Source organism: Pan paniscus, chromosome 16 (genome assembly GCF_029289425.2).
Source record: "Pan paniscus chromosome 16, NHGRI_mPanPan1-v2.0_pri, whole genome shotgun sequence".
Taxonomy (NCBI): Eukaryota; Metazoa; Chordata; class Mammalia; order Primates; family Hominidae; genus Pan; species Pan paniscus.
Window position 1 is genome coordinate 31,122,615 of NC_073265.2, and position 27,297 is coordinate 31,149,911.

General features: G+C 53.8%; 2 protein-coding genes across 2 annotated transcripts in view; both read right to left on the reverse strand.

Annotated features, from left to right (window-relative positions):
* Positions 1–12,573, reverse strand: part of SPTBN5 (spectrin beta, non-erythrocytic 5) — a 46,134-nt gene extending 33,561 nt beyond the window's left edge. Inside the window, exons 1-12 of the mRNA XM_055098674.2 lie at positions 12,329–12,573; positions 11,941–12,108; positions 9,136–9,252; positions 6,977–7,134; positions 6,262–6,490; positions 4,800–5,431; positions 2,413–2,551; positions 2,061–2,293; positions 1,650–1,803; positions 1,334–1,534; positions 1,001–1,210; positions 102–302 (exon numbers count right to left, since the gene is read on the reverse strand). Of these exons, the coding sequence (XP_054954649.2) occupies positions 102–302; positions 1,001–1,210; positions 1,334–1,534; positions 1,650–1,803; positions 2,061–2,293; positions 2,413–2,551; positions 4,800–5,431; positions 6,262–6,490; positions 6,977–7,134; positions 9,136–9,252; positions 11,941–12,108; positions 12,329–12,544 (2,658 nt within the window). The 5' untranslated portion in view covers positions 12,545–12,573. The remainder of the gene's footprint in view (positions 1–101; positions 303–1,000; positions 1,211–1,333; positions 1,535–1,649; positions 1,804–2,060; positions 2,294–2,412; positions 2,552–4,799; positions 5,432–6,261; positions 6,491–6,976; positions 7,135–9,135; positions 9,253–11,940; positions 12,109–12,328) is intronic.
* A 2,332-nt stretch (positions 12,574–14,905) lies between these two features.
* Positions 14,906–27,297, reverse strand: part of EHD4 (EH domain containing 4) — a 78,948-nt gene continuing 66,556 nt past the window's right edge. The window contains exon 6 of the mRNA XM_003805615.5: positions 14,906–20,182. Within this exon, the coding sequence (XP_003805663.2) occupies positions 19,646–20,182 (537 nt within the window). The 3' untranslated portion in view covers positions 14,906–19,645. The remainder of the gene's footprint in view (positions 20,183–27,297) is intronic.

A 27,297-nucleotide genomic window follows, 5' to 3' on the forward strand; every position in this document is an offset into this window, starting at 1 on the left:
ACAGGGAACATGTCAGTCACTGCCTTGTCCCCTGGGATCACTGCACAGGAGCTGCTGGCACAGGGTAAGGACTCGAGCATTTCTTGAAAAAGAAGTGTTACCTGTGCCAGGGCCCGCAGACTCTCATAGTCCTGACTCAAGTGGTCCTGTGTCTGGAGTATAGTGTTGGGATCAAAGTCAGGGTCAGGCTCAGCTGGGAGGGCCATCTTCCAGGCATCCCCAGGGCCAGGGTGGCAGGAAGCCTCACTCCAGGGCCCTGGGTTCCTCAGGCTTTCTCCTGGAGGGCTCAGGGCAGAGTTTACCTGTGTGACAAAGGGCAGCGCGTCTACAGGCGACCCCATCAAGCAGCAGGGGCTTTGGCCAGGCCACCCCTACCTCCGTGCCCTGAGACCTGGAGGCGCTGAGCTGTAGCTCAAAGGGTGTGTGGGACATGGGTCTGGGGGACAGGAAGCTTCCTTGGGGCTGAGGGTCGAGGGGCCAAACGTGAGCACAGGATCTGATGGCTTTGATTTCCACATCGTGTGCTGCATACACAGCTTCTTGAAAGAGGGCTGTGAGCCAAGCTATACGTGTTTTAAAGAACTTTGGGGGCTCAATGAACTGAGCAAGGGGTGTCAGAAGGCAGTCTGGGTGAGTGATGAGGCCACCCCAAACCAACAAGGCGGGCTAAGTCAGGAGAGACAGTCACTACTGGCCTGGGTGAAAGTGGAGGGGACCTTCCTGGAGGAAAGTGCTTAACGGTCTGAAACTGCCGGCAACGGGAGCCAGGCCAAGCTGTATTTGGATGCCCTCGGTTGGCGTGGGCAGACAGGATTCCACTACTTCTGGGCTAGGTCAAGTGAGATGCCACTGAGGACTGGGGTGAGGGACACCTACACCCAGGGGAAGGCCACGAATCCTGGGCCAGAGGCCACAAAGGCCCTCCCATTTTTGTCCTCTGTGTGGCCCAGCCGCGGTGGAGCAAGGGAGACCAGGCGCCCTTCCCTGTCCCCGTCCTCACCGTGAATAACGACGCCCGGGCCGAGGCCGCCCGCCCCTGCTCCTCCAGCCGCCGCAGCTCGGCCGCGAAGGCGCGCAGGACGCGCTCCAGCCGCACGTGGCGCCTCAGCAGGGTCTCGGCGGCCGCCTGGTCCTGACCGCAGGACGCTCTCTCCAGCGAGGATCGCCGCTCGCGCAGCCACGAAGCCGCCTCCGCCGCGTCCGCGAAGTACTGTGGGAGGGGGTCGGGGGTGGTGTGGGTGAAGGGGCGCGGCTGAGCGCGGGCAGGTGCTGGCACCCCCACCCCCGCCTCGCCGGGCCCCGCCGCCACCCCGCCTCCACCCCTCCCCACTACCTGCAGGACCAGCAGGGCTGTCTGCAGCCGTGCGCCCCGCCCCACCACCCGGGTCTGGAGCAGCTGCCACCCTCCCTGAACGGCCTCTGCCCGTTCCCCGGGATCCGGCTGCGTTGGGGGCCTGCGGGCGCTGAGGTCGCGTCCCCTCCGCACGAGATCTACGCACACGGCCTGGTGGCGGTGGACCTCAGCTTCCAGGGCCTAGCGGGGGGCAGAGCAGGGGGCTCAGTGAAGGCAGAACAGGGGAGGGGGCCGGGGGCCCGAGAGGGAAGGGCAAGGCGCTGGCGACCGGCGGGCGCGCTCGGGGAGCTGACACCTTGTGTTTCTGCAGGGCGCCTGCGATCTGGCTGAGATCCCGGCCCAGGGCCGCATTCCCCACCCGCTGTCCGCACTCCTTCAGCCAGGCTTCCTCCTCCTCACAGTTGCGCAGGAACTCTGCCCGCTGCAGGGTCTGCTCCAGCAGGGCCCGCCTGAGGGACAATAGGGGCCACCGAAGGACATGGGGAGTCGTGGGGCATGGGCAGTGGGTTCCCCTCCGGGTTTAGACACTCCCCTTAGACAGGATTTTTCTTTTCCCTGGATGACTCAACAGGTGAGAAGGAGGCTTTGGAAGTGAGGGTCAGTGTGGAGAAAACTGCCAGGCCAACAGTACTTTAACCTGGGCAAGAGATAATTTGGGTTACAGAAAAGTTCTGGGAAAGGTGGAAGAGTTGGGGCAGGCTCTTACCGGGCCCTGACAAGAGCCACCAGGCTCTGTTGGAGCTGGGCCAGTGTCCTGGCCTTGGCCTGCAGCACCTCCACACTGGTGCCCAGGGAGGAGTCCAGCTCTGCTGTCTGCTGAGCAAGATGGCTCACATGGGCTCCGTGGGCCGAGACTTGAGCCTCCAGCAGGTCATGCCTCTGCAGCAGCTCCACCACTTCTGCCAGCTGCTGCCCACAGGCGGTGGACCTGGCCGGCCCCTGGCCAGAGATGATGGTCATTGCAGTGGTCCCAAGGTGCTGGGTCCCTCTGAGCACTGGCACTGGGGAAGTCTCCCACCCTGCTGTGTTTCCCAAGGGCCTGCTGGTCCAGTGCCCACCTGCAGCTCCTCCAGCTGGTGGGAGGCAGCCTCCACCTCCTGCAGCAGGCTCAGCACAGCCTGCATGTCTGCCACCTGCTTCCTCTGTCCCTGTAGATGCTGAAGGAGCCTCTGCCAGCGCACGGTAACTTCCTCCTGCCTGGAGGATATGAGAATAAGGGAGATCTCCTCTGGGTTGGGGCAGGGAAGCTACTTCAGGGTTCCTGGTCTGTGGTGGGGCTTGGCTGCCCTGGAGGAGTCTGACCTCCATGGCTGGGGCAAGGTCTATGGACTCTGACAGCATCCTGGCAGGCGGTGGTAGGGGCAGTGTGTCCTACCTTTGGACACATGCAGGAAGCCAGAAGGAGGGCCTGGAAGGATCAGGCCTTTGGGGCCCCCTAACTTGCATGCAGTCCCCATTTCAGTTGATGAAAACTCCATCCTTCCAGGTGCCCAGACTAAAATCTTTTTTTTTTTTCTTTTGAGACAGAATCTGCTCTGTCACCCAGGCTAGAATGCAGTGGTGCAATCTTGGCTCACTGCAACCTCCACCTCCCGGGTTCAAGTGACTTTCCTGCCTCAGCCACCTGAGTAGCTGGGATTACAGGCATGGGCCACCATGCCCGGCTAATTTTTGTATTTTTATTTTTATTTTTATTTTTTATTTATTTATTTTTGAGACAGAGTCTCACTCCTTCGCCCAGGCCGGACTGCAGTGGCACGATCTCGGCTCACTGCCAGCTCCACCTCCCAGGTTCACGCCATTCTCCTGCCTCAGCATCCCGAGTAGCTGGGACTACAGGTGCCTGCCACCACACCTGGCTAATTTTTTTGTATTTTTAGTAGAGACGGGGTTTCACTGTGTTAGCCAGGATGGTCTTGATCTCTTGACCTCGTGATCTGCCCGCCTCAGCCTCCCAAAGTGCTGGGATTACAGGCATGAGCCACTGCGCCCGGCCAATTTTTGTATTTTTAGTAGAGACGGGTTTCACCATGTTGGCCAGGATGGTCTTGAACTCCTGACCTCAGGTGATCCACCCGCCTTGGCCTCCCAAAGTGCTGAGATTACAGGCGTGAGCCACCAGGCCCGGCCTAACATCTTGATAACTCACTTTCTCACATGCCACATCTGATCTGTCTGCAAATTCTACTTGGCACTACCTGCAAAATCTATCCAGAACCCCACCCCTTGTCACCACTGCTGCTCCGTCCTGGATTACTGCAATAGCTTTGTAACTGGTCTCTCTGCTTCTGCCTTTGCCCCTTGGATCTATTCCCAACATGACATCCAGGTGAGCATCGCAAAACAAAAGTCAGATTGTGTCACTCGTCTGCTCCAGCCCTCCACTGATTTCCCATCATCTCTCTGAGTAAAAGCCAAATCGTTACTGTGCTCTGCAAGGCCCGACTTGACCTCCTTCCCTACCTCGTCACCCCTGTGCCCCCCTGACCTCAGCTCCTGCCACTTGTTCACTTTGGCCAACACTGGCCTCCAGGCTATTTTTCAAACCTGCCAGGCATGTGCTCGCCTAAAAGGACACTGCATTTGCCGTTTCCTCCGCCTAGAATACTCTGTCTCCCACGTCTGCATGGCCAGCTCCTCACTTCTTTCTGGTCTTTACTTAGAAGTCAACTTCCCAGTGAATCCCCTCTAGCCACTCAAACTTAGCACCTCATATTCATTCCCCTATCCTCCTTTATTGTTATTATTTTTGGAGATGGAGTCTCACTCTGTCGCCCAGGCTGGAGTGCAATGGCGCCATCTCTGCTCACTGCAACCTCTGCCTCCTGGGTTCAAGCGATTCTCCTGCCTCAGCCTCCCGAGTAGCTGAGATTACAGGCGCCCGCCACCACGCCTGGCTAATTTTTGTATTTTTTAGTGGAAACGGGGTTTTGCCATGTTGGCTAGGCTGTCTTGAGCTCCTGACCTCAGGTCATCCGCCTGCTACGGCCTCCCAACGTGCTGGGATTACAGGCATGAGCCACCGCGCCCGGCCTCTCCTTTATTATTATTATTTTTATTACCACATGCTATGAATTTTTCTTATTTGTCTGTTTTCCTTAGTAGTGTGTAAGTTCATGAGGGAAGGAATTTTTGTTTCTTCTCTTCTCTACTAAATCTCCAGCACCTAGCACAGTGTGTGGGACATAGTAGACACTCAAAAAATTCTTGTTTAGTGGATGAATCAGAGGCTACCTAGAAAGTGAAAGTGCTTTACCAATAGGAATGAATTACTGATGGTGGGCTTGCAAGCATCACTGGGAGATAGATCTTTGTAGAGGGATCCCTGAACCCATAAATCATCCCTCTCCTCTCTGGCAAAGAATGGGCACATGACATGGAAGGATGGGGGTGCGGTAGGACAGCCTCAGCCAGCTGTGGGGAGAGTTCATGTGCTGGGGCTCACCTGCGGGCCACATCTGCCCAGCTGTGGTACTGCTCCTGCCGGAGGATGTCTGCGATCTCAGCCAGGGCCTGGAAGCGCCCTTCCTGGGGCAGGATGCCAGCCTCCAGCATGCCCAGCCTCTGGACGGCTGCCTCCACTGTGGCCAGGCTGGCTGGCGGGGCTCTGGCCTGGTCTAGCACCTGCTCTGCATCCTTAAGGAAACTCTCCCGGAGGGCTGCCTTGCGCTGGAAGCGCCGGGCCAGGGTTTCTAGCCGCTCCAGCTGCAGTAGCCTCTGCTGCAGGGCCTGGCTCCTTGCAGCCTCTGCCCACTCCAGCCCTGCCCAGCACTGGGACAGCTCTGCAAGGCCCAGGCCCTCATGAGGCAGGAAGGGCCTGCGGTTCTGGGCTTGGAGTGCTGTCTGTAGCCGGAAGAGCAGGGCCTCTGCGGCCCCTCGCTCCTGTAGCCGGGGTGGCTTCTCCTGGGTGCGGAAGATGGTGAATGCTGCCAGTAGCTGCCGCATGGCGGGCAGCGAGTCCGGAAAATCCCGCGCCTCCAGCTGCACCTGCTTCTCTGCAATCCAGCGTAGAAGGTCGGCCACCAGCTGCTCGTACTGGGTCTGCAGCAGCTCTGTCTCCTGGAGCTGAAGCAGGATCTGGTGGAGGGCATAGGAAGGGGTCAGGGTCCTTCTCAGGGCAGGCCCTGGAATGGGCACTGAGTGCCAGCCAGAGTTCCCCAGGTGGGCTGTAGCTACTTCTCTGAGCCAAAGATGCTTTGAAGTGGTGGTACCCCCACCCCAGAGAACTGGGTTTGCTTGGATTGCACACTCAGACCCAGGAGCTTGGGGACCCTCTCCATGACTGAGGGTGAGGCTATCCTGCCTTCCTCCTCTTGTTTTACCCATTTGGCCTCACTGGTGGGGTTGAGGCCCTTCAGGCTGCTGTTCTTTTTCTAGGCCGCCTTTCCCTTCCCTGAGCCTCCTACCCCATAAAGCAGCTCACAGCCCTTGGCCTGTATCACCCCCACCCACACCCCAAATGAGATACCCACCTTGAGAAGAGCACTTCTGGGCCTTAGTCTCTGCCATCGTGTCCAGAGAGTAAGGAAGCCCCCCAAAAACATGAACTCTGCGTAGCCCCCGCTGGCAGAGCCTTTTCTGTGCCTGTCCTTGCAGAATCCTGGCTCTCTAAGCCTTTTAATCCCATTAGAAGCTTAATAGAAGGGGGAGGCCCAGGAAGGGCCATTCCTCCCCTGGCTTCCCTTGTATACCAGACACCATGCTGGGCCCATTACCCATGCTCCCTGGAACACTCACAAGGGCCTTCTGTTATCCAGGCATCATCATCTCCATGTGATAGAGGGTGCACGGTGAAGTTGAGTGACTTGGCCAAGGCCACACTGCTAGTACGTGGCAGGGCAGGCTTCACACTTAGGCCTGTCTGCCTCTGGAGCCCTTGCTCACCCCACCCCTCCTTTCTCCCCCACCTTAGTGAGTCTCCTCTGGACAGTCTGCCCCTGATGCAGGCGGGAGCAGTAGTGGTAGTAGAGGGAGACGTAGGTCATGATAGAGCGCTCATCTGGCTGTGCGGCTGCCACGTCCTCGGGGTCCAGCAGCTGAGCGATGCCCAGCTCCTGCTCAGCCACCAGGAAAGCAAAAGCAAGGTTGTGCAGTGGGCGGTCTGGACGCAGGGAGCCGTAGTCCAACAGGTCTGGCCTGGACAGACAGTGAGAAGGGCTCTTCACCAGCAGGAACCTACTGCTTTCCTTTAAGTAGATTCTTAAATGCACTCATGCTCCTATTGGCCATTCACATCTTCTTGTGAATTCGTTTTCCCGACAGTTATCTGAGGCCCTGTTGAAGGAGGAGGACTCTGACAGAGAAAGAGGAGAGTTCATTCGGCACAGGGACCAGGCTGGGGGGCTGGAGGAATCTCCAAAGGGCAGGTGCTGCAGGGTGTAGAACATGAATAGAATTGAGGGGCACAGAAAGTGGAGAAGGCTGGGGTCAAAGGTAAACTTGGCCAATCTCATGGCATTGTCTAGGGAAGGGAAAGGGGCTAACCCATCAGCCCTTTCTACATCTGTGTCCACTTTCCCTCCTTCAAGCCTAGGGATGTGGGAGAACGGGTGGGCTGAGGACCCAAACCCAGGAGCTGTTGGCTCAGTGGGCGGAGGCCTCCTGACAAGGGTGGGGTCACACCTGTGGGCATGGATGAGGGCATTGAAGCCCAGCCCATCGCTCCAGCTTCGGGAGAAATCTGTAATGTTCACGTTGGTGTAGCTGGCCGTCTTCCGCTGGCACCAGACCAGCAGGGCTTCCTTGGTGGACAGCAGGGCTGCGCTGGCCCCAAACTCCTCCTGGCGGCACAGGGCAGCAGGGTCACCATGCGGGGATAGGGTGGGGAGGCAGAGAGCCTGCAGGCTGTGGGAGAGGCAGGCTGGCCACAGCAGGATCCTGTTCCTCCCTGGCCCGGGGCCAGTGTGACTCTCCTCTCTTCAGAGTATCTGATTTTGCCCAATTTCATCCACGGTGGGCAAGGATTGGGGGTGAGAGTGACTGGCCTTCCAAAGAAGTGGAGCAAGGGAAAAGCCGTCACTGCAGAGGCGCTGGCTTTGCGTCACCACAGGTGATCACACAGCAACAGCTCCCGTTTTTTGAGCCCTTCTGACGGGCCAGGTGCTGTGCTAACTGACCTAGGCTCATGGGATTGTGGCTGGGCTTCATGAAACTGGGTCCCGTCACTGCAGGCTTTCTGTGAGCCAGGCCCGATGTTATGGGCTGGAGTGCAGTGGCACGATCTCAGCTCATTGCAACCTCTGCCTCCCGGGTTCAAGCAATTCTCCTGCCTCAGCCTCCTGAGTAACTGGGACTACATGGAGGCACCACTATGCCCAGCTAATTTTTTGTATTTTAGTTGGAACGGGGTTTCACTATGTTGGCCAGGCTGGTCTCAAACTCCTGACCTCAAATAATCTGCCTGCCTTGGCCTCCCAAAGTGCTGGAATTACAGGTGTTAGCCACCATGCCCAGCCTCACTTCCTGTTTATAAACTCAAAATATCAAGGCTCAGCAGGCTGCACTTCCCCTGCCCTCTGGGCCCCAGAGCTTGGGTAGGAAGGACGTGCATGGTGCCCACATGAGGGGGAGTGGAGTCTCGAGGCCCTGGGCCCCAGCGAGGTCAGGCCCCAGTACCCTGCATGGTGGGGCCAGGCTGGCAGACGGAACTAAGGAAAATGCTGGGATGGCTTGTGAGGGATCGGGGCTAGCCTGAGCCCAAACACATCTGAGTCAGCAGGGAGCAGGGCGGGAGGGGGCTGCAGACAGACAGAGACGGTGCTGGTCAGGGAGGATGCCCACCTGCTGCTCCCAAGGGCCTGGGCTGCAGGGGACACCTGAAACTGGCCAGGGGCCTGAGGAGGTGAGTATGGCTTCCTGAAAGGGCTTGAGGTCAGTTAGAAATTCATCCGTCCCTTCAGCCTTCAAATAGATGCTCAGCCTGCAGACACACAAGACCCCTGCTCTCCTGGGGCTCAGGCCCTGAGTTTCCAGGCCATCCTGGACTTCTGCCAGATCTCTGGCTTCTTTTCATGAGGGTTTCATTCTCCAGGTTGGCTTTCCTTACCTACTAGAATTGAGTTTTAGGTGGCATTTTGGAAATCATGAAACTATGAAAAAGTATAAGTATAAGGACTCTTTCTTTTTTTTTGAGACACGGTCTCACTCTGTGACCCAGGCTGGAGTGTAGTGGTGTGATCTCGGCTCATCACACCCTCAACATCCTGGGCTCAGGTTAGCTTCCCACCTGAGCCCTCCCGAGAGCTGGGACTACAGGCATGTGCCACAAAGAGTTTACAGTCTTTCTGATCCAGTGTGGGGGAAAGAGGTGGAATGGAGGAAGCTGGGGACCATGAAAGAAATGCTGTATCTTTGGTCTGTAGGGTGCCAGGGACTTTGTAAACCTCCAGAGCTGGGACTCCCTCCACACATTTCATTTTTCCTGACAGTACATTGTGGTGTAATGGAAGTTACAGAGCCTCAGTGCCAAGTGGGGAGCACCACACAGGGGTGAAAGTGGGTGCTGGGCAGTGACCCTGAACCCCCCCTAGTGAATCACTTGCCCAGACCTGGTTTGAAGCCCATGGCCCTGGCCCTCACTTTAGCATATTACAATGTTACAATATCTCTGGTATCCTGGGTTCTTCACCCATGGTTGGAGAGTGAATATGGACTTTGCAGTTTCCAGGATCTCCTATGGGGATCATAAAAGTTGTGTGGAACTTATGAGTCCCCAGGGGTCTGAGGTGAGGCCAGGGCTGGGCTGGGTCACCAGGTGCTGGGTACTGGGGACTGAGCCATACCTTGTCCAAGGAGATGTGGGAGATCTGGAAACGCAGAATGATGACCCAGATGAGTCCCAAGATGAGTGTCTGGTCTCCGTCCACGATGTTCTCTGGCCCGATGAGTGGTACTGGCACCTGTGGGCACAGTTGGCTGGGCTAAGCCATGAAGCCCATGTCCAGAGAGGACTCAGTCACCAAAAGCTTAGGGGGCCAGCTGCGGGATGGGAGGGTCCTGGAATCTATCCTGCCCCAGCTGGGAGTTCCCTCAGGGAGAAGCAGGCAGGGGATAAGTCCAGGAAAGCAAAGGCTTCCTGCCTGGTTGGAGCCATGGCCTCAAGCCCACCTGGGTGAAGCCCCAACCTGGTGAACAGGGCTGGGTCCCCAGAGCAGGAGGACTCCCTGTGTGTGAGCTACAGGTAGACCTGGGCCAAGATCAGTGGTTCAGCTGCAGGGTTTGGAAATGAGGGGTCATAACAGTCAATGTGTGAGCCCAACAGACAATAGCAACTGTCTGCCTCCATCTCCCAGGGTGCCCTGGGATCTTCAGGGGGGTGGCTGGGTCCCTGGGCTCACACCCAAATCTCAGCCCTCTTCTTCTGTTCCAGCTCCAACAGGGCCAGCTATAAATCCAGATTCCCAGGCTCCACCCAGTCAGACTGTCTTGGGCCAGAGCCTGGGAATTTGCACTTGAACAACACCTTGGGTGGCTCTTAGGTACACCAAAGTTGAGACTCCTCTGCCCTCCATCTTGCCATTTGGACAGGGAGGATGGGTGAGTCAAGGGGAGAAGCCCTGCAGGGTCTGGCCCCCAGCCCCCTCTGACTCCATCTTCCACCCTGTGGAATCACATAGCTCCAAGGCCCATGGGATTCTTGTAGTTCCATGGGATTCTAAGCACAGGACTTCAGGCCTTTGCAGGGCCGTGCCTGCTGTCTGAAAGTATTCTCCCAGGTATCTGCATGGCTATTCACCTCCCTGCCTTTAACTCTTCACTCAGATGTTGCCTAGCCTGACCACTTTATTTAACACAGAAACTTAAGGACTATTTCTCCCACCCAAATACACACTCTCGATCCCCTTGCCCTGCTCAAGTGAGGATCTTGGCTTTGTTTTCTGGTGTATCCTAGGGGAGTGGCACACAGCAGGGAATCGATCAGTAAGTACTGAATGGAGAAAGAAAAGGAGTGAGACTTTCCATAAGACCTGAAAGGCAACTGGCTTCAGCCAGCCACTACTAGCCCTGTGGGAGGAGCTGCAATCCTGGGTGTCCTCCTAGGTAAACTTTGGTATATCTGGCTGGCCTCTAAAGGATCCCACCCATGCTCCTGGGGTGGATTCCACCTGCCATGTCAATCACCTTGGCTTAGAGTTGGAGCCTCTGGTGAGTGGGGTGTTTGTCTGCTCCTCCCAGCTCCTGAGAGCCCATCCTCCTGACTTCCTATTGAGCGATGTCACGCTGGTGGCTTAAACTCACCGTGATGGGGGTATTAATGCCATAGGATCAGCGAATACAGCACACTGGAGTTTTTATTTCCCCCAGAGAATCATTTGTTAAACATTTACCAGCACACCGCTGATCTGGGTTCACTGAATCTGTCTCCCATTGAAGCCAGGTGCCTTGAGGTGGGGGTCTGGGCTTTGCTTAGTGTAGCCCAGCGCCTGCATAGAATGCCCAGGGCATGGGAGCATCTCCATAAGCGAGCGCATCCCTCATTCTGCCACACATTCCCTGTGTGTTTGCGGCAACTCCGTCATCCTTTCTAGACCACAGTTGCCTCCTATGAGTATGGAGACAAGGATGTCACCCTCACAGGTATCAGTGACATGCTGTATATTAAAGCTTGGGGAGAGCTGCAATGCCTCTGACAAAGGCTGTGGGGCTTACACCCTTCCCCAGTTCCTGGAGGGGAGATGACTGGCTCACAGGGTCATTGTCCCTGGATCAAGTAGGGCCCAGCATTCTGCAGCTGGCAGCGTTCTGCTCTTGCACCTGCTCAGGACAGCAGTCACTCCCCTTCCCTTTGCTTGGGCTTCTCCCCTCCCTGGCTTTCCTCCAACACACCCCAGGAGGCTGGATGTAAGCTCCACTCCAGGATATAGTGATAGGCACGCACAGTCAGGCTCCATCCAGCCAGGCCCAGCTCAGTGACTTCACAGCCTCCAGGGACAGCCACCTCCAGGAGCCCTTGGCCTTCACAGTTCCCGGTTTCCAATGATCCCTTTGCCCCACCCTACCCCTGCACCAGCCCCTCACCCTGGCCATGAGGGTCCCTCTGTCCCTGGAGCTCCGGCCTCCTTTTAGCGCCCATCTCCTTGGCCTGTCCCTTTCTTTCAGGTGACTCTGCCTCCCCCCATTTGCTGAGGCCTCCTCCCTCCTTCTCCAAGACAGGCCCTGCTCCTCTTCCCCACCTGCCGTCTTAGTCCCACATCTGGGCTCTGTTGGCCGGTTAACCATCGATCTTGCCTGGTAAATAATTCAGGGCCTCTGTTTCCTCATCTGTGAAATGAAAAGCCTAAGAGAACGCTAAGATTCTTTTGGCCTAGAATCCTGTGAGGCTCTCTTATGACAGACAGTGACATTTTCCACCCCAGTAGGGACCTGGATTGCTACTGCCATGGCCAGCGGGGTGCTCTCCAAGTCAGGGGTGCTGTGCGAGGAGGGCTTGGCTTCTGCTCCTCTGTGTCCCAGCCACTCCTCCTGTACTCAGGCCCCAGCTCCTCTGCTCTGCCCAGTGGCCTGGCGCAGGAAAGGTGACCCAGTAGTTCAGCCCGTCCCAGCTGCCTGCCCCAGCACCATCCCAGACCCCTTTCCCTGGGGCCCACCTTGGCCCTGAGGAAGGCCAGAGCTCGGCTGCTGTTCTCCAGGAAGTGCACACGCAGGCGGCCCCGGCTGGGGGGTGGCAGGGCCTCCCCTGAGATGAGCTCCAGCAGCCGCAGGAGGTGGATGCCGTCAGCCAGCTCTGTGTACAGGTTCCGGATCTTGATGCCCGCCTGGGGAGGGGACAGGGGTAGGTATGGGGTCAGCCCAGCCTCACCTGTCCTCCCATCCTGGGACCTGAGAGGTACGACCCAGAGCAGCTGCTTTGGAAGAAGGAGCTCTGGCCTCAGCTTGGCCTCAGGCAGATGACCCCACAGCTCACCCCGGAGGCCCACTGGCCAGAGCTGGGGGCGTGGTATGGGTGGGCTGTGGGTCACAGCTGGCTATACTCACCTGGCCGCACTGGAAGACGTTATTGATCCACTTGGTGAAAGTCTTCTCCTGCATCTGCATGTGCCGGGCCTGTAGCTTGCGAATGTGGCCCGTCTCGTACTGAGAGTCCATGGTGAGACTTGGACTGGGTGGGACCCGGAGTTCTGTGCTGGGCCTCCTGCTGCGGTGCCCTGCAGCCCCGAGGAGCTCCCGGGGGCTGTGGGGCTGACCAGCCATCAGCCCTGCAGACTTTGGGGATAAGGAGCTGCTGGATGGCTCCCTAAACCTGGAGGGCATGCAGATTAGGGGATGATGTGAATGGAGATGGCCCCTCTGCCAGGGGCCTGGGGTCCCGCCTTGCCAGACTGTCCTCACATTTCATGGGGGTTGCAGCTTGGAGCCCAGCCAGGTAAGGGCCAGTGCTTCTGGTCCCCTGTGCTTGAATGGCCCAGGGCCCCCTTTGCCCCACCCCACCTTCCAGATTCTTCTTCTCAGAGCCCCTGCTGCCAGGTCCCTCCACCACAGTGACTGGGACAGGTGGAAGGAAGAAAGGAAACTGCTTACCTTGGTGATGTCTGGGTCCCACAGAGGCGGCCCAGCTGGACGGATGGAGATGGCAGATAGCAGGGGCTGTGCAGGGAGGGAGAGGGACATCAGAAGAGGCCAAGGCTGGAGCAGGGCTGCACCACAGCCCTCCCCTTGAGCCAGCGTGCTGGGGTGACGGCACACAGGCGGCATTGTCCTCCCACCTGCCACAGGGCGTGGCCCAGACAGGGAGGGGGTGGTTCAGGAATGCTCCAGGGCCATTGCCAGATGATCTCCTCCTTCATCATCCTCCCTTCCCCGCCAGCAACTTCCCCAACTCCAGGTGGGGGTCCTGGCTCCCAGGACGCAGAGGCCCGTGGAGCGGCCCTGCCACCGCATGGGGTGCTGCAGTCTGCGTAGGAGGCACCAAAGGGCAGAGCCTCTGTGGGAAGCCTGTGGACGCACTTCCCAATCTGAGACTGCCCTCTGTACCCTCGTGGGTCCTCTCTGTGAGCACCCAGGGCGAGGGGATGAGGGAGCGTCCTAGGCCGTGGTCTTCTCATTCACCCACAGGGAACAGCCCATAGACTGAGGGCCTCACAGACCCTGGGCTTGGCTTTCCAGGCCCTGCCAGAGTGCAGCCTGCCTAGCCCAGGGCTGAAGGGTGGGCTCCCTGGAGGAAGGGGCGACCTGGAACTGCGAGGGCTGTGGAGTCTCCTCCAAAATTAGAGACACGGTGTTAACTCTGGGCTCCACAGAGCTGGTGGTGGCCCGGGGCTCAGAGGCAGGGGTGCAGAGGGAGCTGGTGGGCGCTTATCCCTTCCTCCCTGAGCAGCCGTGGACTACATGCCAGAGTGAAGGCGAGTTCTAATTCTGGGGGTCTCACCCGCCTCTGGCTAAACTCAGGGTAGCAGTGTGGGCTGGGGTGTGTGTGTGTGGGTGTCTTCCAGCAGCCCTGGAGCCTCTGAAGCGACAGCCCGCTCCTCAGGGAGGCGCTCCTGGCAGCCACAGCCCACAGCAGGACAGCCGCTCAGCGCGCCCTTGAGAGCTGGGCTAGGGATGAGTCACACTTGAACCGCCTGGGCCCACTGCAGGCAGTCAGGGGTGACGCTGAGAGGTGCCGTGGTCTCGGGTGGGGTGCGGCTTCCTGCGTCTGAGAGACGCTTCCTCTCCTGCTGTCCTCTCCCTGCCAGGCCCCTTCTGCACCGGCTGGCTTCCAGACAACCTGCATTCCTCCCTTGCTTGCAGCAGTTGCTGTGGCGGTCCTCCCGTGCACCCCCCCTTCTGCCCTCACTGCCCCTGGGGGTCCTCATCACGGACCCCCTAACTCGGCATCCTGGGCACCACCACCCCGCACCTTTCCACAGTGCAGCTCTGCTCACGCCTGTGAAGCCTCCCACAGCCTGGGAAGGAAAACCCAGACTTGCCAGACCTTGCCTCCGCCAGGCCTTTGAAGCCCGCCAGCTTACCTAACCAGGCTAGTCTGCCCCCCTCACTCTGCGTGCTCTCCATGGGCCACTCACCATTTCCTGAGCAGGACCAGAGCTCTCCTGCCCCAAGGCTGGGCTTCAGCTGTTCTTTCAGCTTCGAACGTCCTTTCCCACTCTCCATCATCCACATTCACCTATCCTGCCTGCCCCAGTTAAAATCCTGTTTCTTCTAGGAAGTCCCTCATCCCACCCGCTTACCCCAGGGAGACTGAGCTTGTTCCTTCTCCTAGTAAGACCCTCAGCCCATGGAGTCCTGTGTGATGTTGTGAGCGTGGGAGGACAGACTGAACTGCTCGGCCCGTGGAGTCCTGTGTGATGTTGTGAGCGGGGAGGACAGACTGAACTGCGTGGTGCTTCGCACATAGACCTCAACAGGGATTGGCATTTTGAAGCTGTTGGCGGGGGCTGTGGACTGCTTTTCTTCCTTTCTAGCTCAACGGCAGCTAAAGCCACTGCATACAATGCAAGGACTGGCTCCTGTTTGGCCGCGACTGATTGCAGCCCCTGGTGAAATGAGAACCCTGTGGGTCGGAACAAAGTTTGGATTATTTATGTTGCAAGTAACTAAAATCTCAAGTGAAACTGGTTTAAACATTATATTTTTATTATTTATTTATTTGCTTATTTATTTATTTATTTATATTTAATTCTTTTTTAGAGACAGGGTCTTCTTAGGTTGTCCAGGCTGGTCTTGAACTCCTGGCCTCAACGATCTTCCCACTTCAGCCTCCTATGTTGCTGGGATTATAGGTGTGAGCCACCATGCCTGGCTTACACAGTATAAAGGGAATGCATTGGCCCACACAGTGGAAAAAAATATCTAGTAGGAATAGGACTTCAGGTGAGGTTTGATCCAGCAGCTCAAATGTTGTCACCACAGGCCTGGATTCCTCTGGCCTTTCTCAAGGTCTCTTTCATTTTCATGCTCCACAAGATGGCTTCTGCCAGGCTGACCTCCCTCCCCTGACCCCAGCAGCTCTGGACACCCCTCTCAATGCCATTTATATTGTTGCATCCATAGGCTCATTTCTATATACTGCAAGGTTCAGAGAAGACAGAATATCTCTCTCAAGAGTTCTAACAGAAGTCTGGGGGTGCTGGCTCTCATAGGCTTGAACAGGGCCACATGTCCATTCCTGAGCCAATATTTGTGACCAGGGGGATGTGGTCAATCTCATCCAAACCTCACTTGAAGTGAGGGTGGGAGGAGGAGTGCTCTGCAAGGAGACTCTAGGTCTGGACCACCAAAAAGGTAGATGGGTTGGTGGGAAAAGCCAGATGCCTACTATGGTAGTGGGCAGGGGGAGGGCACACTGGCAAGGTACAGCAAGAGGCAGGGGCAGTGCTGGCCAGGCAGGGGCTCCTCCCTAGCACGACTGGAGAAAGGACTCCTGTGAAGCGGTCACCTCCATGAGTCCCTCCTGTCCTGGCTTCCAGCCACTCTGAAGTGGGGCTTTTGTCCACAGACCTGGCCTCTGCCGCCTACCCTCTTCTGTCCCCACCTGATGGGGCTGCTTTCCTTCTGAAGCAGCTGCATTTTGGGTTTCTCTCCACAGGAAGAGTTGGGGCTCACAGGCACACCCTCTCCCTAACTCTTCTCCCCCAGTTCAAACTGGATCCAGGGATCCACACTCTGCTCCGAGAGGCCAGCACGCAGCCACTGGAAAATGAGCCAGTGGGAGAGGGCAGCTCCATGTTTATTGATCAGCAGACTGTGTCTTTTTGTTTGAAACTTCTAAATAAGATTACAAAAAGAAAAAAAATAGAAGCATTGCGTATTAACTGCATTGGTTAACCAACATTGGAACCCAATACTCTTGTATTAGGCCTGCATTTACCTGAGTAAACTCAGTGGTTTTCTGTCCTAAGCATGCTTGCCTGCTACATCCCATGGAGGAAATAAACAGTGAAACACTTTCCTCATCTTCAAGGCAATTGTCTCAGGCATCCTCCGGGCATCATGAAGGAGGGTGAGCGAGGGTGCAAGGTGGAAAGGTCCAGGCCGCGGCTGTGACTCCCACGGGTGAACCACAGCTCCACAGCCCCAAATCCAAAGATGCTCTTGCTGCAGCACAACAAGTGTTCAAAAGAGAACCAGGCCCAGCCCCGGAGAAAGGAAAGCCAAAAGCCAACTGAATGAATGACCCTCCCCCAGAAGAGCAACCCTGCCCCCAGACCATCCAAGTGCAGTGAGTTGAGAAAAGAATTGACAGACGCTGCAGGGCTGGAGCAGGAGGCGGAAGCAGGTTGGAAGGCTGTTGTGCGCCACCCCTCCCTGGGAGCTGGGGAGATTCCCAAGTCTTAGTGCAGTGTTTCTCTACAAACGGGGTCAGGAGACCCTCACTGGCAGGCTGACAACTTGGAAGCAGACTGTGGGAGCATTAGGCTGGAGTTTTCATTTTCCCTTTAAACTCAAGACCGGAAGGTTTGTGTTATGCGATACCATATGCTGTGTAGAAAACAGGGCCTCAGCTTCTTAGATGTTGTAGTTCTAGAGTTCAGGTACTTCCACCCTCTCTCCTATACATAAACACTCTGCAGAAGAGGTTCTTTGAAAATTGGGGTGGTGCAGGAAGGGCAACAGTGACGGTGAGCAGGCCCCAGGGTCGGCCCTGCCGCCCTGCCGTGTGGGGTAGGGAGACAGCTGGTGGTGTGGACACATTCATAGAACTTTGTACTGGTCCTGGGAAGATACAAGTCCTCACTTGGTCGCCATCCCTCATATTTTCTAGTGTTTTCTTTTCCAGTCAACTTTTCTTGATGAATGACTGCATGTAAGAGGATATTAAGAAAAGTGGCCACATGATTTCCTTTTTTTTTTCCTTTCTCTCCAAGAACATTACCAGCTGCCAGCAGGGAAAGGACTCCGCTGCCTGACGCCTCTCCCACCTGAGAGCGCAGAGGTAGGGAGATCACAGTGCCTGAGAGGTTTTCCTCCACGGAGAAATCAGAGACCTCAACCTGCTGCCCTCTAAAGCAGCTTTCTGTATCCAGACAAAACTTACATATGTACACGTTGTCTTAAAACGACATACTCATGTGACATGCATGTATATAAATTCATGTTTATATATGACAATTGAGGAGAGTTAAAGAACAAGATAATTCTGGATGGAAAAATCAGTTTGCCTGGGCATCTGTAAACCTTTGGGCAAGTGAATTCCCTCTTCTCTCTCAGTTCACCCTTTGGTGACCTCCACCGTGGCTGCAGACTTCAGGTGGTCCTCACGCATTCACAGAACTGTCTGCTTAGGTTACAGCACTTTGGGAGGCCGAGGTGGGTAGATCACGAGGTCAGGAGATCAAGACCATATTGACCAACATGGTAAAACCCCATCTCTACTAAAATACAAAGATTAGCCGGGCGTGGTGGCGGGTGCCTGTAGTCCCAGCCACTTGGGAGGCTGAGGCAGGGGAATCACTTGAACCTGGGAGGCGGAGGTTGCAGTGAACTGAGATCGCGCCACTGCACTCCAGCCTGGGTGACAGAGACTTCCTCTCAAAATAAAAATAAAAATAATAAAATAATAAATGGTTCTTTTCTATGCGTCTAATGAATTTAAGTGCTTGTTAAGACTAAAAACCATGTTATGCATTTCCTGCTCTTAAAACTAAATTATGTAGAAAGTAAGCTAGGGAGTGTAAGGGTAGGCATCTGGATATAAATGCTTCTCCCAAATCAAGATTTTCTCTTCAATCTGTGCCTTTGACCCTGTCACCAAAGGCAGGTGACAGAAAAAAAAAAAATGTGCCTTTTGGAAGACTCAGTGGGACGGTTCTGATTTCATTCACTTCTGGTGCCAGCAGGCCCCCATACCATGTGGCCATTGCTGTTTCGTGTCTCTTCCTGCATAAATAATGCAGAGAGGCCATGCAGGTGTGCAATTTTCTGGAGATGAGGCAGGGAGATTTGCAAGGAAAAGTCACCTACCTCCCCAAGCTGGTGCCCACAGAGGGGGAGGCACCTCCAACTGACGCAGGTGTCTGAGCAGCAGTCCAGAGAGATTTACTCAGGGGATTTGGGGAGCGCACACTCTGGAGCAGAAGTACAGGTATGTGCCCGAATCCTGCCTCGTGATGGGCATTCATGATACGAACCACACAGCCTTTAAAGAAAAGGTTTTATATGAAAGTTTCCATTTTGCTTCTATATAAAGGCTTTTATCCTGTAAGGAAAAAAAAAAAAAAAAAAAAAAAAAAAAAAACCCTAGACATAATAAATGCCTGTTTTCTACAAAAACAATGTCTAACTCTGGGTGGACTGATCTCTTCTCAACAGCCCAGGGCAGGGCTGGTCCCTCATTCACCTGTGTCCACAGGGCCGAAGACACTGCACACACTAGGACAGGATTTGATTGAATTTAAATCCTGCCACCCACCAAGGAGACCTGGGGATATTTAATGTTTGAGGGCCACACTAAACGATCACTGCAGAGAACCACCTCTTTTCTTTACTGTAGTTTAAGCATGATAAGTGGGCTTTGCTATTACTTATTGGAAAAACCAGTAAGAAAAGCTAATCTTCAGGCTTCAATGTGATTTGACATGCAAACGGGAAGTTTTGCCAGGGGTTAATAAAGGTTGTGAATTCCAAATTCCTAGCCGAATATGGCTTTGCTGGTAAGCCCCCTGGAGGGGAGGTTGGGAGGGCTGACCAGATGGTCATCGGGGCACTGGGATGGAGGCACGCTGGGGCCTGACTGCCTGCTCTGCTGGAGACTGCAGAATGGATGGCAGATCCACAGTGCATCCCCCTTCCAAACCCAGGAGGCATCTGTCGCCTTCTCTTTGGTAGACAGTCTGGAGACAGCAGAAACCCTCTGCTCTATTTTTTTGCCACTCTAAATATAGCAGAAAACAAAATAAAATAAATAAGATAATCTTTGCTGCCTCCAGGTGCCCTCTGAGGGACAGACAGCTGCTCCAGAGTTGTTCATGAGGACAAAAAGCCCAGGCAGCCTGGAGACCCAGCTGCTCTGGGTGAGCCTTAGCTCACTTCCTGTGGTTCCTGGGACTTACCAGGCCCACCCCCATGCGCATTTCTCCAGGCAGGTTCTGAGGACTCTTTGGACAATTTCTCTTTCTTCTCAACCCTTCAATCTCCTAATCCACCCCCTACCCCCAATATTTTCATAGAAACTAAGGGAATTTTGGAGGTGAAAGAAGTCATCTAGTTTCCAGTGTCCACCCTCCCCATTCTACAGATGGGGAAACCAAGGCACAGAGAGGGCAGTGCCTTGCCCAAGGTCATTCGGTGAGTCAGTGGTGGAGCAGGCCTGAGGCCCAGGTCCCCCAGTTCCCGCCCCGTTCTGCGGCCCACCCCTCAGTCGGCCTTGGGCAGGGACTTCCTGTGCGAGGGGGGCACGAGGTGGGGGGGCAGGCTGCTGGGCAGCTCGTAGCCGTCGAGCTTGATCTTGATGAGGTGCTTGGCCAGCGCGAACTCCTCCTCATCAAGCATGCCGTCGCAGTCGCAGTCGGCCAGCTTCCAGATCTTGCCCAGGACGCTGTTGGGCAGCTTGGAGGTCACCATCTCCTTCTTGGCGTTGACACCTGATATCTTGCCATTGATGGGCGACAGAGTGTAGAAGAGCTCGTCGTAGACGGGCTTGTCTTTGGCCACGACCCACTCCTCCTCGTCGGCGCCCTCCTTGGCACCCTCCCCGTAGCCCTGGTTGAAGGGGCCCTCGGTGGTGCCATCGAAGGCGCCGCCCTGCACCAGCTGCGTGGGCGTGCTCGTCTCCTCCTGGCTGATGAGGTTCATGAGGGGCGAGATCTTGTTGCTCAGCATGTTGTCCACTGCCTCGATCAGCTTGGGCTTCAGCGAGTGGAATTTGGTGAAGTCATAGTTCTCAAGCTGTTCCTGCAGAAGGACAAACCACAGGATGGGTTACATGTGGTCTCTTCAGGGGGAAACAGTTGGGGGCCACTGGAGGGAGACTAATTCTGCCCCAGGCAGACGTCCCACCCACTACTCAGGAGTGCACTCTTTGGGAGCTTCCCACATCCAGATGTACCACATATAGGAGTGGTTGTTTTGGAACAAGAAACAAGTGTTTTTCCTATGGCAGCCAATCTCTGCTGGTGGCCGCATGAGCGACAGCAACTTCCGAGGACTCTGAGAAACCTTCTTTCACCTGCCTTTTTAAAAATGCTCTAGAGTTAGTATTCTATTTCTCAAGGGATTTCACTACACACTTCAGCCGATCTTCATAGCAATCCTGGGAGGAAGGAGGGGCAGGCATTTAGAACCACATTTTACAGAGAGCTGTGAGGGGCTGTCTGGCAGAGTCAAGGCAGAGCCCCTGTCTCCTGGCTCTTGACTAATGCTCTCTGTGCTGGAACACAGAGCTGTGACAGAAGGACTATATTTACATAAAACAACTAATTAAATACCTTGTTTTCAGAACACGTAAAAAAATGTAGTGTAGGACAGCTTCTTAGTGGCTCTAACCTCTTATGAATGAGCTGAGGGGGCTACTCAACAGGAACCCCGTAGGACCAGCCCCACCAAGTATGGCCTGACCAGGGGCACCTGTGCTACCCCAGGAAGGTATCGAGGCAGGGCCACGGAGACCTTGCATATACAACATAATCATCATGAATCCACTGTCATTTCAAAAATATGGACAAATAAGCAAAAGCTGGAACTTGTAAGAGCAGGGAGTAGGGCTGGGGAGCACGAGGGAATAAACGTAGCCGGTAAGCCTGAGTATCACTGGCCAGGTCAGGACATGTCTTAGCTCTACCTGTTGAGTGAGGCAGCCTGTCAGCAGACAGAGCAGCAGAAGCACAGGCTCTAGAGGGGGCCTGGGAAACACTGTGACTGCCCAACCAGGCTGGGGCAGACTACAGGATGCCACAGAGGCTCTGTGGATGGCACCGTAGAAACTGACCTTCCTACCTTGGTTCTCCTTGGTTACTCCATCCATCCATCCATCCATCCATCCATCCATCCATCCATCCATTCATCCATCCATCCATCCAACAACCCACCTGTCCAACTAATCCTCCATCTAACCATCCATCCATTCAACCAACCCTCCATCCATCCATTCAGCCAACAATTCATCCATCCATCCACCTACCTGCCCAACTTTTATTTGTCATTTACTCTGCACCAGCCCCTGTTCTGGGGCTTGGGGATATAGAATAAATATGAAAAGCCATAATTCCTGCTTTAAATGAGCTTATGTTGTAATGGAGGAAGGACACTCCAATTGTTTAAAAAAGGACTTGACATAACACAGTGAAAAGGATAACATGAAATTTATAAAGTCATTAGAAAGAAAAAAGCCAAATCATTAAAAGGGAGAGAGGGGCCAGGCTCAGTGGCTCACACCTGTAATCCCAGCACTTTGGGAGGTCAAGGTGGGAGGACTGCTTGAGCCCAGGAGTTCAAGACCAGCCTGGTCATTAGACCCATATATATATATACATATGTATGTGTATATATATGTATGTGTGTATATATATGTATGTGTGTATATGTATGTACATATATATGTATGTGTATATATGTATGTGTGTATATATATGTATGTGTATATATGTATGTACATATATATGTATGTGTATATATGTATGTGTATATATACATATGTGTATATATGTATGTGTATATATGCATGTGTATATATGCATGTGTATATATGTATGTGTGTATATATGTATGTGTATATATGTATGTACATATATATGTGTATATATGTATGTACATATATATGTATGTGTATATATGTATGTACATATATATGTATGTGTATATATGTATGTGTATATATACATATGTGTATATATATGTATGTGTATATATATGTATGTGTATATATATGTATGTATATATATACATGTGTATATATATGTATGTATATATATACATATGTGTATATATATATATATGTTAGGGAGAGGAAGGGAATAATCACATCAGATGGCTAAGGTTAAGGAAAACTACCGCCTGTATATGGAGAAGAGCTCAGTTGCCCAGGGGGACCCCTGGGGACCCTCACTGTCTAAGGAGAGAAAACACTTGTTTATTGCAAGAGACAAACTTTCTGTGGCTCTGAACTGCGAGAGTTACCTAGAGCTTTACATGACAGGCTTCAAAGATCTGATGAAAAATGTCTTCAACAGTAGTTTTATTAAATAAATGCAGAAATGTTCCAGGTATGGCAGGTTTTATATGTGAAGTATTTCTGTATGTACAGTTCTAGAGGGGGCCAAAGAGAGGCCATGCAGGTGTGCAATTTTCTGGAGATGAGGCAGGGAGATTTGCAAGGAAAAGTCAGACCTCGCTGTTTTGGACAGAAGCAATGTGACAGGCTGCTAGGAAAAAAAAAAACAAACAACTTGGTGTTATCATAAATATCATGCTTTCTTGTAAAAAAAAAAACTGAGAAAAAACTGGTAAGCAAAACTAAAAATTTTAAATAATTTATAATCTCATCATCTGGCAAAAACCTCTGCTAGCATATCTGGGCATGCATTTCTAGCCATTAACATACATACACACACGCACACATGCACATACACACACACACACACACACTGAATACCACACTCTTAACAAATAATATGTCATATATTTCTGTGGTATTAATTTTTACATAACCTTTCTCTTAACAGTTACAGAATATTGAACTTAGACTGTAGAGCTGGGCCATTCTTAATTTACCCTGTCCCCTATAGCTGGACACACAGGTTGTTTCCAATAGAGAATCAAAATCATGGTCTCTAGGGTGGCAGGGCAGGAATTCTGGGCTGACATTTGGAAGGGGATTCCTGGGTGGTAGTTGGTGGGGGGACAGAGCTGAGAAATATCAGCTAAACGGGCTGACATTTCTCTAGGGAAGGGACTCTGACATATTCTCAGGAAGTAAAGTCAGCAGCCATCAAACCATGCAAACCCAGCGTGTGGCCCCTGCTCAGCTCAGAGCAGCGGGTACTGCAGGCCGGGTCTCTCAAACGCAGTCACTAGCATGTCACTCCTGACATCAGCACCAAACAATGCGGCCTGCACTTCGGGCTCCTGCCACCAACATCTCAATGGGCCAAGGAAATGGAAAAGAGAATGCTAAGCAGGTGGAGGAGCAGGCGTCCCCCACAAAAATCCCAGTGCTGCTGGGTCAACGAGTTTGGATTCTCCGGGTGCGTGAACACCTACCCCATTTCCTTAAGAATGAGCCTGCGCTCAGAGCGCACACAGAGCCCCTGTGTCTGGCCCAGCAGACAAAGGAGGGTGATGCCTGCCCAAACTTCCCACCAGCCTGCAGGGGCCGTGGATTCCGACTGCAGAGCTCTGGAAAACTGGCAGGGGGAGTGGCCGCATATTTGCAGGGGTGGACAGGAGGCAGCAGTTATTCCTGTCCTGGGAGGCAGGCAAGAAATAAACCCTCCATTCTCATCCCTGTGGTCCCCCCAGGCTTGACCGGGGACTGCACCAGTTAAACCATCATCATGTCACTCCTGACATCAGCACCAAACCATCATCATTCCTGCCCTCTGCCACGGTGAGTCCAAAACAGTTCTTATTGGGATGAATACACACTGGGGAACTTAAAGGTATTTGCCCATCAACAGTTGTATCCACTAAGCCAGGACCCTGGAATTGCTCCCTCTCAAGAGGCAAAGGTCAGTTCCCAGCCCCATCTCCGGTGGGGCTGTCCCTTGCCCATTAATTGCCAACATTCACCAGAAGAGTTTTCAAATCTACCAGAGGGTCTGAGCAGATGGGGCTGACTCTGCTGCCCTCTGCTGTTGAAATGCTGCCAACTCATGAGCTGAGGGGTCCAAATTCTTCCAGTCAGAGGAGCAGAGTCAGCAGTAACGGTGGCCCTTCGGGTGCTCATCTTGTCCTGCAGTATTAACACTGTGCTGTCAGTCACGGTCCCTCCCCAGAGCGTGCCAGGCACGCACAGGCAGCCACACAGGTGGGTTGCAGGGCCTGTCCCAGCTCAGGGAAGGGCCTTCAAAATACACTCTCCTCTCACTGCTACAGCTAAGAGTCACTCTGACCAGCTGGCTCCATGAGAGAACAGGGAGAATAACAACCTAAAGCTGGCATCAGCGAGCTCTCTGCGTGACCCTGATATGTGCAAAGATCACATTGTGGTCACTTCTAGGCGTATGTCCCCCCTCTGTCAAGGCCTATGTTACAGAGGATGTTAGACTTTAACAGCCTCAGGGATGGGACAGGCCCTAACCCACACATGCGCCCCTCAAAGCTTCCGGTGACAGCAAGCTAGCTTGCAGTATCAGGTGACACTAAGCATTCCTGACAGGCTCCAGCCTGCCTTGTTCCCTGGGGATTCTCCGAAGGAATGGGGTAGTGTGACTGGGCCTCAGCCTACTTCCCAAGGAGGCCTCTTCCTGCAGCTTCTAGGGGTTGGCACGGGGAACCCCTGGTCTATAAGCCCTGTGGGAATCGAGGCTGGGTCAGGGCCTGAGAGCCTGCTGTGATATGGCCTTACACTAACTTACTAATTCACTCGGCATGTGTTAATTGAGCACTCACCACGTCCTAGATGCTGGGGATATGGCAGTGAAGAGGGCATGGGTCACTGACCTCATGGAACCACAGACTTATGTGGGAGAGAGATACTAAATATCAATTCAATTACATGGAAGCACAACAGTGCTCATATTGTAACAAGAAACATGTGTCCTTACAATGGGGTTGCTGTCAATTATTTTTACCCCCATTTGTTCATTTTTTCTGTTTTTTGACAGGGTCTCCTCTGTCGCCCAGGCTGGAGTGCAGTGGCGTGATCATGGCTCACAGCAGCCTCGACCTCCCGGGCTTAAGCCATCCTCCCACCTCACCCTCTCAAGTGGCTGGGAACACAGGCATGAGCCAACCACACCTGGCTAATTTTAAAATATTTTAATGGATATAGGGTCCCACTATGTTGCCCAGGTTGTTCTCCAACCCCTGGACTCAAGCAGTCCTCCCATTTCAGACTCCCAAAGTGCTGGGATTACAGGCGTAAGCCACCATGTCCAGCCTCATTTGTTCATTTTTTTGTGTTGATTTATTCCAGGGGCCTAGAACAGTGATAGCAGCAGGAGGCAGAAAAATGCTGAGGCAGATAGGGGCGGGTCTCCAGTGAAACCCTATCTTCAAGCTAAAGGCAGTTTAAAGCCTGCAGGCCAAGCTACAAGTCAAATCCATGGACTGGATTGAGAACCTGTCTTTCCATTTGGCTGCTTTTCTTTGATTGATCCTCACCCTTCACCTATTTTACATATACCTACCCTTCCCTAATTGTTTTTACACTGTTATGTCCACCTTTGACTGGTGCCTTTGTTTTAACCTTTTTTGCATACTCACAAATCAATCAGCATGCACTCCTCTATCCTGTGCCTATAAAAACCCCAGACTCAGCCACACTGGGGAGATGACCTGACTTCAGGAGAGACAACCCAATCTTCCCATCCCCTCTTCACTGAGAGTTGTTTTGTTGCTCAGTAAAATCCTCCACCCTCATCACTCTTCAATTGTCAGCATGACCTTATTCTTCTTGGATGCAGGACAAAAGCTTGGGACCCACCAAACGCAGGTACCCAGAAAGGCTGTAACACTGGCCCTCTGCCCTCACCATTGCAGGGTAGCCGTGCCACTCAACAGAAGCAGTGGTGGGGTCAAGCTGGACCGGAGCCATGGGCCAGAGTGGGGCAAGAGGGTGACTGAGCTGCTAACATGATGCACAACTAAAAGAGCTAATTAGCACACTGTAGCACCCCCTCTGGGGCTTTGGGGTTGCGGGCATCCCTGCCTGGGCACTGCCATGTTCCCCTTGGGGTGACACACCTGGTCTGGCTGCAGACCATGCACAGAGCCTGCTCCTATGTCAGCACTTGGAGTGGCTGGCTGGATCCTGCACTTGCTTGCTCACCCACCTTCCGTGGTGCTAAGGTACTGGGCATAGACCTGACTCCAGGTGACTCTCAGCAAAGGCTTGGCCCTCCTTGTACCCTCCATCTCAGTGGGCCACGGCTGCTCCTGAGATCATGCTTTCCTTGTTGCCTTCCCCCAGCTCAGAGGACCCTGGGTGTCTTCTGACCTGGCCAGCCCAGGCTAGCTTTGTCATGAGTAGCTCTGGTCCCAGAGTCTGCTCCCTACATTATCGGGCTCACAGGGGACCAGCAGGAGAGGCCTGGCAAGGGAGGCCTCTGTGGAGCCCCAGGGCTCAAGAGCAGCATATCCCTGCGGCAAGGCACTGTAGCAACTTCAGGAAGCCAGCGAGGCACAGAGGCCCCCACTGGGCCACAGCTCAGGCTCTGTATTTCTTTATAACTTTCATTTAGGTCAAGAAACCAAGTTCCCTTCTGAAATATCTGAAGGGTACAAGGAAACAGCTGTCTTACTGCTTGGTCATGGGATACAGGGCATAACCATGGGCGTGAATGGGGAAGTTGCCCAGGGAGACTGCTCCTGGAGGCCACAACAGCCCTCCAATACCACCTGGTGACCAGAAAAACCCAATTCAGCTTGTGAGCACAGGAATACCCATTTCACTGCTGGAAGAAAAAAGACATTTCTCTGTTGTGCGTGCGTGTGTATATTTTTTTGAGACAGGGTCTTACACTGTTGTCCTGGCTGGAGTGCAGTGGTGCAATCTTGGCTCACTGCAACCTTCACCTCCAGGGCTCAAGTAATCCTCCTACCTCAGCCTCCCGGGTAGCTGGAACTACAGACATGCACCACCACACCTGGCTAATTTTTTTGGATTTTCTGCAGAGACGGGGTTTCACTACGTTGCCCAGGCTGGTCTCTGACTCCTAAGCTCAAGTGATCTGCCCACTTTGGCCTCCCAAAGTGTAGGGATTACAGGTGTGAGCCATTGCGCCCAGCCTCTATGTGTGTGTGTGTGTGTGTGTGTATATATTTATTTATTTTTTGAGATGGGGTCTGCCTGTGTCACCCAGGCTGGAGTACAGCGGTGCGATCTCAGTTCACTGCAACCTCTGCCTCCC